This window comes from Tursiops truncatus, chromosome 2, assembly GCF_011762595.2.
Source record: "Tursiops truncatus isolate mTurTru1 chromosome 2, mTurTru1.mat.Y, whole genome shotgun sequence".
Taxonomy (NCBI): Eukaryota; Metazoa; Chordata; class Mammalia; order Artiodactyla; family Delphinidae; genus Tursiops; species Tursiops truncatus.
This window is the reverse complement of record NC_047035.1, coordinates 174,811,055-174,827,010: the sequence shown is the minus strand read 5'-3', so window position 1 is coordinate 174,827,010 and position 15,956 is coordinate 174,811,055. Positions and strand designations below refer to the sequence as shown.

General features: G+C 42.8%; 1 protein-coding gene across 1 annotated transcript; it reads left to right on the top strand.

Moving 5' to 3' along the window:
* The first annotated feature begins 1,794 nt into the window (after positions 1-1,794).
* Positions 1,795-11,122, top strand: LOC101323815 (lysozyme-like protein 1). Its single transcript, XM_004317971.2, has 4 exons — positions 1,795-1,935; positions 2,431-2,589; positions 10,187-10,265; positions 11,053-11,122. The coding sequence occupies exons 1-4, from the start codon at positions 1,797-1,799 to the stop codon at positions 11,120-11,122; spliced, it is 447 nt and encodes a 148-aa protein (XP_004318019.1). The 5' UTR covers positions 1,795-1,796.
* Positions 11,123-15,956: the final 4,834 nt, after the last annotated feature.

Genomic DNA, 15,956 nt, shown 5'->3' with positions numbered 1-15,956 from the left:
GGAGACAGAAGAGCTAAGAATTCTTCTTTCCCTAAAGCTCTAAAGAAAGGTCCTTGGTTGAGGTCAAGATCACTTGTGCCTTGTAAGAATCAGGAATGGCTTCATGGGCTACAGGAAGCTCCTGTGAGCTGCCCATCACTGATTGAGTAAGTAGAAGTGTTTCTCCGCCAGAATCACCTGAGGGGTGTCTGTGAGGCAGGTACCTTTTTAGTAAGACCTAAATTACTCTAATGAAGCCACTGTCCCAAAGAATCAGCAATGGCAACCCCTGGCTTGAAGGATGTGGAACTTTGTACTTGGGGCCAGCACTGCTGTGGGGTTTTGTTTTATTTTGATTTGTTTGAGACCAGTGAGATTCTAAGACAAGGGGTGGAAACCATCTGAATTTGTAAGCTCTGTGTCATAAACCTCGTTGGTCTCCTTCTCAGTGCCTGGCACAATGCTAGGTTATAGCTCACTGCTATACCCCAGGGACTTTTGCTATAAAGGGCCAGATAATAAATATTTTAGACTTCGTGGTCAATACGGTCTCTAACACAACACTCAACTGGAAAAAGCAGCCATATGCAATATATTACTGAATGGGCGTGGCTATGTTCCAATAAAACTTTACTTACAAAAGCAGACCTAGTTAATGACCCTTGCTACCCACCGGTATGTATTCTAGATACCCCATCTGAGATGTAGTCACCTTATTGCTTAATTACTTTAAAGCCCCCATAATGATTCTCCCTCTGGCCTTGCTGAATACTCAACCCTGTTTTTAGCCTCACCTCTCAGTTGGAAAACTTAGCTCCACGAGGAGAAATTAACAACTCTAGAAACTTCTAGGCAGATAAAGAAAATGATACTGGATGAAAATATGTATGAATATCAGGTTCAGTGTGAGGAACAGTATTCAGATATTTCACTCCACCCTCATCCCAGCAAGGTTGTTCTATTTGGGGAAGACAGATTTCTTCAAGAGAGGAATCACTTCTGAAAAACCAGTAGCCAATGGGGCATGGACCTCTTGATCCTACTCCCATTTTAAATAATTCTGTGGGGTCTCTTTACGCCCTCTCCACTCCCACCGCCAGCACTTTCCTCCTCTTTTTGACCCACAGTCATCCACCCCGTCTTGCTCCTCAGCCGACACCAGACTTTTAGGAAGGCCCATGAAACAGTGATGGAAGAAACCAAAAAAACATTGCATTTGCAATGTAACACTGATATTTTTGAAGCAACATTCCCACATTTGGAAAAGTACCAAGGAAAGAGAAAGGAAGAAGGATAAGGTGCTAAATCTTCTCCCTTTAATAAACCTCCAACAATAAATCTCAAAGTGGTCCACGTAGACCCATGTATATTTCATCTCTGGCTGAAACAGGTGTCTGTTTCCACGCGCATAGGGAATGGTTACCTCTTGGTATTCTATTTTTTGTTTTGTTTTGTTTTGTTTCATAGAGTTAAAATGGGAATCCTAGAAATGCTTCACACTCTGTGGTTCATCTGGACGTCAATTGAGGGTTAATTTCTTTGCACGCCTGGTCCCAGGAACATAGCATTTACTTGAAAGTAACCATGTAGAAAGGGTTAGAGAGCCTGCACTCACCCTTTCCCTGTACTGTGTACTCACTGCCCTTGGTTTTTCCCTGATGCTGGCTCTGAATGTTCACAAGTGACAGGAAACATCTAGGCTGGCAGATTTCGAAGTTCTCATTGGCGATAGACTTAGTCTCAGGAATCAGGACAAAGTAGGGCTGTCTGATGTGGTCTCTCATTTTTGACAGGTTCTGCCTTCAACAGGCCTGGGGATGAAGGCTGCTGGTACTTTGGCCCTGATGGGCTGCCTGATCACAGTCGTTGAACCCAAAATCTACACTCGCTGTAAACTGGCAAAAATATTTTCGAGGGCTGGCCTGGACAATTACCGGGGCTTTAGTCTTGGAAACTGTGAGATTTCTCCCTTCCTGTTCTCTTTCTTCCCTTGGACTCTCCCTTGAGATGTCAAAGGCCCCATCCACACTCATTTCTGTTTGCTCCCAGCCTGTCCATGCTCTGCCCAACAGGGACGGCTGCTGGCTGTTCACATGTCCTCAACTGCTGCTCTCGGGGGCTTCTCTCCTCCTCCCTGCCCCTCTTGTCCTCACTCCTGGAGTCCTGTACAAATGACACCAGCAAGGGAAGGGGAAAACACCACCATTCTTGCTGACAGTGTAGGGGGCAGACCTGACGTTTAGTCTAGTCCAAACTCAGCCACTGACTATGTGTGCCACCCTGCCCATCCTGTGCCACTCGGGTGCACTACCAGCCCTGACCCTCCCCAAACTTTGTTGGGAGCAGAGCATGTTCCCTTAACATGTATAAGGGAACTCTCCCCCTCAGAGCAGGGTTGGAGAAAAAAATGCTTTTTTTTCCCCTCACATTTCTGGCTTTTTCTCCCTCTAGGGATCTGCATGGCCTACTACGAGAGCCACTACAACACCACTGCTCAGACTGACCTGCAGGACGGGAGCACCGACTATGGCATTTTTAAGATAAACAGTTACACGTGGTGCAGACGTGCGAAGCTGCAAGAGAAAAACCACTGTCATGTGGCCTGCTCAGGTATGCTTTTGACTCTACAGATATTATCCGTAGGGATAGACGGGGAAGTTGATCATGGAATATCCACACACCTTCTGCTTTAACCAGAATTTGGAGTCCAGATGTGCCAGTAGGTCTGCGCCAGGCTAGTAACTTATTCAACAGTTCCCCAAGGTGACACTCATGATCCTGTGGCCTACTTGTCCAAAGATGACTTTTCCCTTCTAGGGTGGTTTTTATGAAGCCCACCACAAAAACAGGGGCCTGGATAAATGACCTTACTACCCTTTCATGCATAGAAAAGTTAAATATATTCATTAAGAAGGAAAAAGCTGTTCACCAACTGCTTTCCAGAGCAATTCACTCAATACATGCAGTTTATGTTTCTTTGTACAGAATGAGACAAATAATTCACTTCACATAGCACTTTGTAAACAGCAGAAATGACGCTAGAATTCACTTCCAAGTCTTTCACTTCAATGACTTGAGAAATATATGTGTGCACAGAACTGAGCATAGCAGGACGCATCCAACACGAATTCTGGCGTTAGGGAAGAGAATATGTGCTTATACGAAGTTCGGTAAATGACTGTAAACAGGTGTGGGCTTCCAAGGAAAGAGATATTATTAATAAAGTCATGGGAAGCTTTGTAGACATAATGATATTTTATCTAAGATTTGGAAGATAGGTAAGATTTGGATATTCAAAGATAGAGAAATGTGATTCCAGGTAAGGAGAACAAAAAAGCAAAAAGGTGCATGAAAAATAACAGGACATGTGGTTGTAGAGGTTGATGACTACCTGACCACAGAGGACCTTGGGACCCAGGCTAAGGAGCATACACTGATTTCTGCCTGCACTAGGAAATCAGAATAGGTCAGTTGATTCAACATTGCTTCAGAAAAATTAATATGCAAGCTGGGTGTGAGACAGATTAAAGAAGAGACGATTTAAGTGACAGATAAAAAGACCTGAATGATGGTCATGGCTGGTGGTATGGAGAAGAATATGCAAGGGACACTCAACGGTAGAAGGATGGAGTGAAGTAAGTGGTTGTCTTGTTTGCTCCCCCTCTAGAAGGTAAGCTCTGTGAGGGCAGGAGTTTTATCTGTTTGGATCACTGGTGTACCCTCAGTGCCTAGAATGGTCCCTGGCCATTGTTGGAGCTCAAGAAATATTCATTAACTAAATGAATGTAGGGAAAAGAGCAAGGGTGAAGACAAAGAGTGATAAAATTCCTTAGGAGCAGAAAATAAACTTTTATTTCTCTTGGACACATACAAGATAATCAGTACATAAGTGTGAATGTATGAATGACGGAACACTATGTTAATTTACCTAATAAGTTGTCCCTACTCCTACAATACTATGGAATGCTCGCTACCTCCTGACCAATTGTTGGTCAACCCTTAATTTAGAGCATTCTTTTGTTGAGCCAAAATCCATGTCCTTATAGCTTTATTCCATTAATGCTAGTTTTTCCTTCTGGATTTATTCAAAACAGATTTTCTCTATTTTATATGCAGCAACTTATTAAATGTTTGAAAATAATTAGTAGGTATTTCTCATCTTCAATTCTTATCTCCGAGGCTCAAACATTCAGTACCTTCACTTTGTTACAGGTTTGACTTTTAAACTCCTTCCCTTCTTGGTCACTCTCATTAGCATCTCCTATGAGCTTGCCAATAGAGTCTTCTAGTTAAACATGGTGGTTGGATGTGTATATTGTTAGAAGCTGGAAAGTGAGAGGACAAATGGTGACTAATTTAGCAATTAGAGAATTGCTAAATCCTGAATCTTAAACTGACCATGGGAAAGCCAAGAAGCAACCACAGGATCCCAAAAGGGCTCAGAAATTAGCAGCATCAGCTACTTCTGGAAACTGGAGTGAAGGCAGGTTGACAACAGGATGATCAGTTGGAAATCCAGTTAAGGAGCAGCTGATTCCCCTCCTGATTCTATTCATGTATTGACTGCTCCTCCTCAACCCTGGCAGGATACTGGGGCTCTCTCTCCTGGGCAGGATAAGTAGAACATCTCTCAACTGAGAGACCTTGCCAACATTTGAGTGTGAGAGCTCCATACTAAACATGGAGTTAAGTTTCTGTAGTCCCAGTCACCTTCCTCCACTCCGATCCTGGAATGTTGGCAACCAGCCTAGCCTCTCCAGAAGAGAAGACCTTGTTCTGGGGAATCCAGCCAGATGGAAAGGAAGTAACTGAAGTGGGACTTCCCAGTGAACAAACTAGCTAGATCTCCCTACAGTGAGATGCACAGTTGAAAATCCCCACCTCTGTGTACAGAACTCCTAATCAGCTTTTCAGTGTCCCTCTCCTAAATAAGTGCAGATAACTAAGGGGCATTAAACTTCATAGGAGTGTCACTGACATGAAAGAATGAGACCACCACCACCACCAACAACAAAAACCAGATAAAAGTAACTTATTGAAAGCAGAGATTATGCTGGGAAATGAAAACTTCAAAAAGAAACTATCATTAATACCTTTGATATGTTTACATTTATAGTGAATTTCTCATAGACAGCATATAATTGGGTTTTGCTTTTATAGCCAGTCCAACAACTTCTGCTTTTCAACAGTAATGTTTAGACCAGGGAACTTTTTCTGAAAGGGACAGATAATAAACAGTTTAGGTGTTGTGAGCCTTATAGTCTCTTTTGTAACTATTCAACTCTTCACATAGCACAAAAGCAGTCACAGACAATACGTAAATGAATGGGCATGATTGTGTTCTAATAAAACTTTATTTACAAAAACAGAGGGTGGGCCTGTGGGTCCTACATAGTTTGCTGAACCTTGATTTTGATCATTTATATTTAATGTAATTGCTGATATGATTACTTTAAAATCTACCATCTATTTGTGGGATCTATCCATCTATTCTTGATTTATTTTTCCTGCCTTCTTTTGGATTAATTGAATCTTTCCAGTATTCTCTCTTATTTCCACCACTGGCTTATTAGCTGTACTTCTGTTTTATTTTTAGTGGTTCCTCTAGGGTTTACAATATGCATCACATTCTACCTTCAAAAAACATTATACCACTTCACATATAATAGAGTTGACTCTTGATTTTCTCGGGCTCCCTGTAGGTAATGTGTCCTTTTTCCTCTAGCCCCTTTTTACAATTTCCTCTTTGTCACCAATTTTCAGCAATCTGATCACAAATGTCTGGTTTTTGTGTGTTTATCTTGCTTGATATTCGCTAACATTTTGGATCCCTGAGTGGATAATTTTTTAATTTCTCCTTCTAGGAGTCTAATAACACATGTGTTAGATCATTTAATGTTTTCCTATAGGTCACTGAGGCTCTTCATTTTTTTTTCAGCCTTTTTCGCTTTCTTTGTTTTTTCTTTTTCAATTGTTTCCACCACTCTATGTTCAAGTTCTCTGATCTTTCTTCTGAAGTGCCTAATCTATTAAATTCACCAATTGAATGTTTCATTTCAGGTAATGCATTTTTTCAGTGCTAGGTAATTATTTTATATCTTTCATTTCTCTCATTTGATTCATGTTTTCCTGTAAGTCCTTGATAGCAATAAACATATTTATAAGCATTGTTTTAAGTTTCTTGTCTGCTAATTCAATCAACTCTGTCACTTCTGGGTCTTCCCTTTGACTGATCTTTCTCCTGGTTATGGGTTACATTTCCATACTTCTTTGTACATGTGATCGCTTTTTATTGGATACTAGACAGCGTGTGTATTACATTGTTGAGTGTCTGGATTGTGTTGTCTTCCTTTAAGGATTATTGAAGTTCATCTTGGCAAGCAGTTAGTTCTGGTCAGGGATGTTCTAGAGCAGTCATTATGGGAGGGCTAGTTCAGCCTTACTCTCAAAGTATTTCCCTTTTAGCCTCTCTTGAATATCCTAAGGTTCAGCAAAGTCTCTCTCCTCTGGCCAGTCTGAAATCATGTCTGCCAGCCCTGGCTGATCCCTGCAATTGTTGAGGTCCCTCGCAACAGTTCTCTGACTAGTCTCATGGAGTTTTACCCTTGACATGCCCGGTTTGGTCTTCAGCCAAAGACTCAGTGGCATCTCTCTGCAGAGCTCAGGCGTGCTCCTTTTGGTGACTCCTTCCTCTCAGGGACCCTCTCGACAAATGCCAACTGTCTCAGCCTCTCCTCTCTGTCTCCTCCACGTAGACTGCCATCTCCTGTCTGGGTTTTACCTTCAAGGTCTGGAAAGTGGCACTGGGCAGACAGTCACAGCAGTCACAAGGTGAGCCTCGTCTGGTTTCTATCTCTCAAGGATTCTGCATTCCCTGTTGTCTAATGCCTGAAAATCATGATCACATGTTTTTTCTAGTTGTCTAGTTGTTTACAGTAGGAGAGAAAATCTGCCACTCACGGCCGTGCTTGACTTTACATGCAGTTTACTGATTGAGGATTGTCCAATGTTGTGCCAGTTAAGGAAGTCTGGGGTAAATGTATATCTGCAAGACAACCATGGATTCTCAGAAATTAAAATGTTAGATGGTTCGTGGTTAGAGGTGAAGGATCACTCATATCTGCTTTCTCATCATCAAAAGCCTGGGATTTTTAGGGACAGCTTTAAAATAGAAAACAGGATGTTGGTTTTATACCCTAATCACCCTCTATGACCGGCCGCCCCCAGCCTCAGGCCAGAGAGGCTGTACTTAGGGACAATGTCATTCTGTCCCATGGATTACAGAAGTAGGGACATTCGTCATGAGAACCTAGAAACAAGCTAGCATTAGAGTGTGTGTGCAAGGTAGGTGGCACCTCATGCATGTACAGAATACATGCACCTCACGCCCACCTGCTGAAGCTACGTGCTCGTTAGTACCAGACCAAACCATATTTCTCAGATTGCTGCCGGCCTTCCCAAACTATTTGGACATAATATTTGTTATATATACATATATAGAAATATAAACATATCTATGTATACACAAACTCACATACCTATAATAATATAATAGCAATCTTTATTTCCCTCAAATAACTTAGTCCTCATTAAAATAAGAGATGTTTAAGAAAACCATCATTGCCCCCTGTATCTAGGCTAGCCCACTTACATTAATCTCTATTTCTCATATCAGCCTGGTATCTGAGTTGGCCATTGTCACTTCAGAGAGTACGAGGAGATGTAAATTCTGGGTTAAGATAGCGGTATTTCCATTGGGGGCCAGGATTATGCTGGGGAGAGACAGACTTTGCAGTAGAACTCAAAGTCTTTTACCTGAAAAGAACGAGTTCTTCTTGTGTAGATTGTTGCTGTTTTCTTTTGTTGGATGGGGGAGAATAAATGATTCCATGGAACGATGCTTTGATGTTCAACCTAACCCTTTCCTTATCTGTGTCTGACTGGACAGAATTGTCTATTTGAAGTAAATGGAGCAGAAGCCATTCTTGGCTCGCGTGCCGGTGCATACCTGCTCTCTGGGCTCATTTCTGCCCCTCTGCTGCCCCTCTGTGGCAATTTCACTGGGTTTCTCACATCTCAGCCCCGTGCCAGGTCCTTTATTCCCCGGCCCCGACCTAGCTTAACACATTATCCTAAGGAAATTCAAACTCACGTCCAACTTGCACTTGCAAAACCTCTCAGGTGTGCAACAAAGTGAGACATTGACAAACACCTTCCACGATCTGTATGACCCGGGCCTGCAGTAACCTACGCCTCCCACCAAACCGTGCACAGCGTCTCCAGACGGGCAACCTGCCGCACCGCAAACACGAGCTTTGTTCTCTGCGTACTGGCACCAGGGCTGCGCCGAGGCAGGTCTAACAGCGTACCCTCTGCTTCTTCCCTACTCTGTGTAATCTGTGTCCTGCCATCCCTGGAGACCCCAGAGAACCCACTTCTCCTAGGAAACAGGCCCCAACCACGTTCAATCACAAACCGCAGTGTCTCAAGCACTCATCAGGAATGTATGCACACGAAATAAAGTGTTTCTAAGTAGTCTGAACTTGCATTAGATACCAAGCCCTTAAGTTTGGATAATAATTACTTGAAAAATTAATGAAGTATTTATACTTTTATTATCGACTTTGTTAGCAGACGGTGTTGCACAGGCGGGAATCTTGTTGCAGTAGCTCTGTTGGAAGGAAGTAGCCTTAGGTTTGAAGGCAGACTCGCTTACTGGGTGTGTGACCTCAGTTTACAGGGATGACAATGGCTGTAGCCATGGTAATCCTGTAGTATGAGGGAGATAATACATGAAGAGGCTTCATATGTGCTGGACATAGGGTACATTTTCCATGAAGGTCAACTAATAGCAATAGCTATTGTTATAAATAATTCTCTTCCCAGAAACAAGGCAAAAGACTTTTATAAGCTAATAAAGCTTTATTTGCTTTCCAGAAAAGTTGAGTCCATTACACTTCCATCAGCAAGAACTCAGGAGTGCCTATGTCATTGCACCCTTGTCAGTATCGAGCGTTACCCAATGCCTACAAAATCTTTGCTCAGTTGTTAAATAGAAATTCTGTCAAATGGTTAGGGTTTTTGTGTCTTGGATTGGTGGTTGTGGTGGGCGTGGATGTGGATTTCCCAGGTTCCCCTCAAAGGAAGGACATTTGGTCCCAGCTGCATTTGTGTGATTTGCGCACTGTCTACCAGCACCTGCTCGGGTGTCAAGAGCAGCATTCCCTAAGGTCCTGTGGGCAGCCAAACCCGGGGAGTGAGTGCAGCTGGGGTATAAAAACTGGGCCTCAGAGGGGTCCAACCTGGGCAACTCTGATGGGCAACATTCACCACAGGCTCAAGGCCAGGGGGTGAGGTTTGATGGGCCTAGATCACAGCTATGGTCTCCGCCTGCCCAGCCCTGCTTCTGCCCATTTCTTCTACAGGTGTGGATCCCTAATAAACACCTTGCACTCCAAACCCATCTCAGCAACTGCTTCTGGAGAAACCAACCTGCAACAGAAATGATGTTGGACTTTTTTTTGTTTATCTGCCTTTTTCTGTGTTGAGAAGGATTTTGAGTCCACTTCTGGTGAAGCAATGTCAATGAACACATTTTCAGTTGAAAGATTTGTTACATCTGAAAGCCATAGAAAAAGTAACAAAGGCAAAGATTGATGTATTTGACATAAAACTTAAAAATTTCTGCATGTGAAAAACACCTTGGGTAAAAAGAAAATTATTGCACAAACCAGAAAGTTACAATAGACGAAAGTTTAATAATTATCTATAAAGAGATGTTCCATGTCAAATTAACACAAGTAAAGAAAACACTGTACTGTCCTCTCTCACTTGTGTGTTTCTTTAGGACATAAAAAACATTTTCCTGTTGTGTTTTCCCTAAACACATTTCCAAAAACCTTTCAGGGCTGGTCCCTTCCTCTGAAACATCAAGGAGTCTGAAACTTTAAGATGTGGATGGTCTAGAAACAAAAGCAGTTCTTTGATTTGTGAAGAAGTGTAACAAAAATAAGGATACGGCTCATGGTTCTTCCAACCCGCCTGCTCCGAAAGCAGTGAGAAAAGTGAAGGAAATCTGATTCGGGCTCCCCAGCTCCAACAATAAAATAATAAAATCTGATTCGGGCTCCCCAGCTCCAACAAGAAAATCTCAGCCTCCCCAGCTCCAACAAGAAAATCTCAGCTAACCCTCTACTCTCTCTTACAGACTTGATCACTGACGACCTCACAGATGCAATTATCTGTGCCAAGAAAATTGTTAAAGAGACAGATGGGATGAACTACTGGTAAGAGTCTTTCCTTGGGAGACAAACTGATGTGGGTGGAACCTACAGTGTGTCCATCCATCACCGCTGCAGGGGATGGAGACAAGTTCACCTATGCAGAGTGGTCCAGCGATTTTCATGTGACCTAGTCTATATCCTCCTCTATTAGGGTGTGGATGTGCAGTGAACCTGGTAGAAGGGATTAGTATATGGGGAGGAGAGGTGGTAAGGAGTCAGAATAATTTGCAATTGCCTTCGTGTTCCAAACAATGAAGAGAGAGGTGCTTTCTCATGTAAATTGGAGAGCATCCGTGAAGACAACACACCAGAGGAAAAAGCTCGAGTTTGCTCTAGATTTGGATAAGGTTTTGGAAGTCTATGGCAGGGAGAGGAAAATGGCCATGTCAGTTGCATGAGAAATGGACAGGAAACTTCCCCAGGCTGTGCATGAGACATGGCTAAGCTGGCGCCCACCGTCATCTCTGCGGCTGTGTTTCTTGTGAACGTTGTTAATCAGGTCACTCACTTGGGGATCCCAAATTTTCAGAGATGTGGGTGTTTAACAAAATGACCCATCCTTATAAAAGTTGCTTACTTGTTGCCGAGGCTAATATGGGCTCTAGGAAAAAACCAGGGAGAGGAAAGTCTTAACAAGGCGAAAAGATGGAGTCCTTGGATCTCAGTAGCAAATGACACTGAAACCTGGGCACCACGGGTTACATGGGTTAATTGTCTATGGTGTTTGAACCTCAGAATATTTGGATTGTCATGCTCTTCTCTGTTGTTCCTGCTTCCCTCTCCTCCTTAGGCAAGGCTGGAAGAAGCATTGTGAGGGCAAAGACCTGTCTGGGTGGAAAAAGGGATGTGAGGTTTCATGAACTGGACTGACACCAGGGATGCTTCACAACAGCCCCCTAGGATTTGTAAGAACAGTCGTGTCATCTTGTCTCCCTTCCTCCTAATAGTCCTTCTAGAGTTGGAGAGGGAAAGTGAAGCTATATTTTTAAGGAAATAAATAGTTCCATTTAAATGTCTTGACTTTACCCCGACTAAATTTCAATGATGTCGTAATAGCACGTGGTTAAGAGTTGAAAAGTCACCTACAAAATGTTCTAGCCCTGGAAGGAACAAGCTTCTCTTCTTTGCTGTAATAAGTCCTGATTCCTGTGGCCCTGAAATGGCTGCTTATTTTAAAAATACGCTTCCCAGGTCAAGGAGAACGCTGGAGGAATGTTTGCTGACCTCTGTCCTGGAGCAGTAAGCCCTTCTTCTCCTGGTCATCGGATGAATAGCCCTTCCTCAGCTCATCTCTGCCAGAGAGAATGTTCCTGATTCCTCCAGGCAGTTATGATGGGTATTCTAATGGGACCAAATAGATGAAGTTGCAGCTCTTAGCCCCAGGGTTCCCCATGTTATTCCAACATCCATTTAAATTAAACCTATCAAAAACCACACTTACATCCTCATGACAAAATTGTTTCCAGACTTAGACCTACAGATTTCATTAGTTTGCTCGGAAACTGGCCTGACTAAAGATATTTCATTAGCTGGAACAGTGGGCTGAGGAGTTCAGATCCCCAGAGATATTCCCAGGATGCCCTCTGCTCCATGCAGGGGTGGCTCCTCTCCAGCGCAGCTCCACTCTGCTGAGCTTTGCCTTGTGCATCCTCTGTCCTGCTAGGGTTAGAAGTGGTTGGGCCTGTGTTGTCGGAACCTTAGAGTCAGGTTGAACGCAATCTGACTGTGAGGTTTGTTGGGAAAACGGTTATGCCTGCAAATAAGTTGCCCACTTAGAAGAAAGTCCCCACGAGTCAGACTGATGGTCTCGTCACAGCACCTAAATAACCCATAAGCACTCTCTAGTGGCCAGCTGCCTCGGTTTACTGTTGGCTCATTCCACATCCGCTGGCTTTACTTGCAGACATAGGCTTTAAAAGCAGAACTCTACTTTCCAAAAGAATATAAACGTTTTATATGTGCCTAAACAAACGTAATCCTGTGACAATTTAACAGGCATTACAAAGCATGGGAAAAAAAAAAACTTTCAAAACTTCTGATGTAAGAATCAAAAAATAATTACTTAAGATGGCTGAAGAAACTCTGAGAATTTTAGTGTCCATTACACTGCACTAAATCAACAATCAGTGCTTGTAGAGGTCCATAAATATGTATTTTTCATTATTATTGTCTTGTCATTCATCCATCTTACAGTCTCCATTCTTAGTCAAAGCTGCATCGTTAAAACCAGTGGTACCATGTTAATGACATAGGTGGGCATGGGTCCCGGCGCCAGCTATTCAAAGATTAGGGGAAAATTTTTTAACAAAACAAAAATCCAAATCCAAAAAGTGCTTTGAAATCCAAGGTGAAGGGAAGCTAGCTGGCTGTACAATTTGATGGATCTTTTTGCAAAACTCATAAATGTTCTAAGCACACAATCTTACTATTTCTCTCCCCAAGTGCTTCATTTAGTATTTCCATACATAATAATTTAGGATAAAAAAATGAATTATCCTGGATAATTTTCCACAATCAATGCCCTCTGAAATTCAAGGGGAAAATATTACTCCTATTCCTGAGTTATCTTTATTTATTAAAATAAACTAAGATTTACATTCGCTTATACAGTTTCCAAGACATTTGGAAACAGATTTGCAATTTCTCCTCACAACAACATTATCAGCTCCTTACCAGATGCACTGAGCACACAGCGGTGTAGATATTGGGCTGTAGAGCTGCTTATGTGGATACATTCTTTCTTTGGGGACTCAGCTCTGCCTGAGTCTTGGGACTCCCCTCCACTAGGATCTGTTCCTTTGCTTCCCAGCTGGTTCCCTGTTATTACTCAGCCCTGTCTGTCTGGTCCATCACTTTTTCTTGATGCACCCTGAACCCAATATATCATTTGCCCTTGGGTGGCTTTGGTCCTGGTTTTCCCCAAAAAACAGGGAGATTGTACCATTTCCCTGTCACCTATTCAAGCCCCACCCAGACTGCATGAGGCCTCTCTGCTCCTCCAACCTCCTAATGGTCTCCTCTATGGTCTTCCCTAATGGCTCAGTGTGGACTATTTAATGAAGGTATGAGCTATACAATGAGATCATCAAGCATTGGTGATCTCCCCTGGTACGTAAGCTCCTTGCGGCCTGGATCATGTGTTTTACTTCTATATCCTCCACAATCCTTTTTGCAGCACTAAGCACATAATATTTGAGAATTGAAAATGTTTGCTATTGATTTTTGGTACTCCTGGACACAGGTAGAATCATAGAAAAACTAGGAATAAGACCTTGCCTTTACAATATTTTAATTTTCAAGTCAGGCTCACATCCATTATTCCAAACGCTCTCACAAACATCTTGGGACATAGAGTGTAACATAATCTTCATTTTATGCAGAAGCCATTGAGATATGGGAAGGGTGACTGTTTTCCCAAGGCTCACAGTGCCACAGTGAGGAAGCCAGGGGCCATGCCACCCTAGAAGAATCTTCAGAACTCAGGGCAAGAACAGTGTCCTAGTCCCTTTAGGGACAAGATGTCCTGAGCCTCTCATCTGTGTTCAATACAGCTACTTCCTTGAGCACCCTGCTGACCTAAAACAATAAAACAGATAGTTATTTTACCAACAAAGTGGGTTTATTTGGGAACAGCAAAGAATTGCTCTTTAGAACATGCAGTCTATGGTGAACCAAAGGCAGGTCCAGAGAAGAAAAGAAAGGAACATTCTTTTATAGAGGAGAAGGGGGAGTTGGGAAAGGTGGTTATGAACAAAGAGTCCACTGGAGGAAACGCCAATGTGTGAAGTGTGGTGGCTTTTCATTGGCTGAGTTGTGACAGTCTCTCATTGGCTGGGCTGTTGCTGGGCGAAGAGAAATTCTTCCTTCCTTGTGCTGGGTGATAAAGTAGTAACTTTCCTGCTGGAGAAGTAATTGACGTGGAGTGGGAGGGCACTAGAGCGCCACCTTCCGGCCTCCCATCTCCATTTTAAATGAGGTTTCTGTTTTCAGAACCCCAAATATAGTACAAACTCTAGCCAGCCCCTGAAAGATCTATGAGAAAAGGGTAGGAAATGCTCTCCCACCAAATTTAATGTCTTCAAGGTGAATTTTTAAAGTAAAGACTTCATTAGGAGGCTTAGAAAGATTTCCTGTGTCCTCCCAAAATGGAAGGAAAATGCTCTGGATTTCTAAAATGTGAAGAAATAAACATGTATTACTTCTGCCAACTAGAAGAATAATCACATTTTTTAATCAAAAAAATCTAAAACAAGAAAATCATTTCTTCCAGCATAAGCCAAGTGGCCACTACAGCCCACGCTCTTTGGGTTATTCGGCCAGGGTCTTCTGGCCTTGCATTTCCTCAGCAGTGGCCTGAGAAAGCACTGCAGACGCTACTGTCATCCAGGGCAGCTGCTCCACAGACTGTCAAGCCGCTAGCAGTTCTTGATAGGCTATGATGTCCTGGACGGAGATTCACACAACCAGCTTCCAAAGGAGCCGATGCCTAGGAGAGCTGGGGATCCAGGGGGAACCCCAACTGTAGCAGAGCATTTGGACCACAGTGGGCTTCCCTTAGGGCCCTCAAGGCACCTACATGGCACTGTGACCCTCTCTTTCCCTCATTTTCTTTCCGTCTCATATCTGCTTAGTTCTACAGTTCAGAAGAGTAGGAAAAGGAGGCACAGGCAAACTGTCTAAATCACAGAGACACAAGCCCATCTGTTTAAGTTGGTCCTCCTCTAACAGCGGAAAGAGGGGGGAATGGAAGATCAGGTAGTAATGAACAATCTCACTGGAGAGGGGAAAGGCGGAGAACGACGAAGAATATATTTTCTTACCCTGGGCTGCAACTTGAAGCACGACAATGGGTTGCGCTTACTTGACAACACAAATGCCTGGTGTTCCCCTTTCCTTGGTTTTGGTACTTTTATTGGGTGGGCTCTGATTTTAACAGTACATATTCATTGTGGAACATATAGACACTATTCTTCAAAACCATAAAAATATTCTCCCTGTTCACTGATAAATGCTGCTAATACTTTTGGTCTTCCTTCCATTTTTTTTTTCTATTTTTTATAAAGTTGGAATTACGGAGTTTTAATTTTGTAGCCTGCTGTTTTCACTTAATATATGCCAAGATTTCCCCCAATTAATATTTTGAAAAATATATGTGATCCATGAGAACAGCACCACAGTCACTGTGCTGTCCCATAATTCATTTTCTCTTTCCCCTATTATTGCATATTTGGGTTAATAACCACAAGTGTTTTTAGGTCTGGACTCTAGGCCAGTTTTTGCAAAAGGGGTCTTTCTTTTCCCAGTGCTTTTATTCTCCTCCAAACTTCACCAAAAGCCCTCAATCCGTAATTCTATGGGGTCCATGTTTCCACAGACTCCTTCGCTGCTTTGGGGATGACTTCAACAGAGACAAAAAGGTGATATCGGTCACATTTTCCAAACAATTAAGATCTGCCATTTGGTCCGACATTGAGAGAAAAGACTCAGAGCGGGTACTGTTCTGAAAAACCCAACCCCCATGGTTACCATGCCGTTCCACCTCCTGTAGAATGGGAATAATATTTGCCGCGCACAGCTGTGGTAACGATTTAGCAACAATGTCAGAAGCACTAGTGGCACAGACCAGCCTTTTAATAAAAATCGGTTACTATTACTCTATTTCTACATTATTCTTTCTCCAGTACGTTGGACAGG

Coding starts and splice junctions, on each gene's coding strand:
- LOC101323815 (XM_004317971.2), top strand. CDS start 1,797: ATGAAGGCTGCTGGTACTTTGGCCCTGATGGGCTGCCTGATCACAGTC. Junction 1,936..2,430: donor GGGCTTTAGTCTTGGAAACT/GTGAGATTTCTC, acceptor TTCTCCCTCTAG/GGATCTGCATGGCCTACTAC. Junction 2,590..10,186: donor CTGTCATGTGGCCTGCTCAG/GTATGCTTTTGA, acceptor TCTCTCTTACAG/ACTTGATCACTGACGACCTC.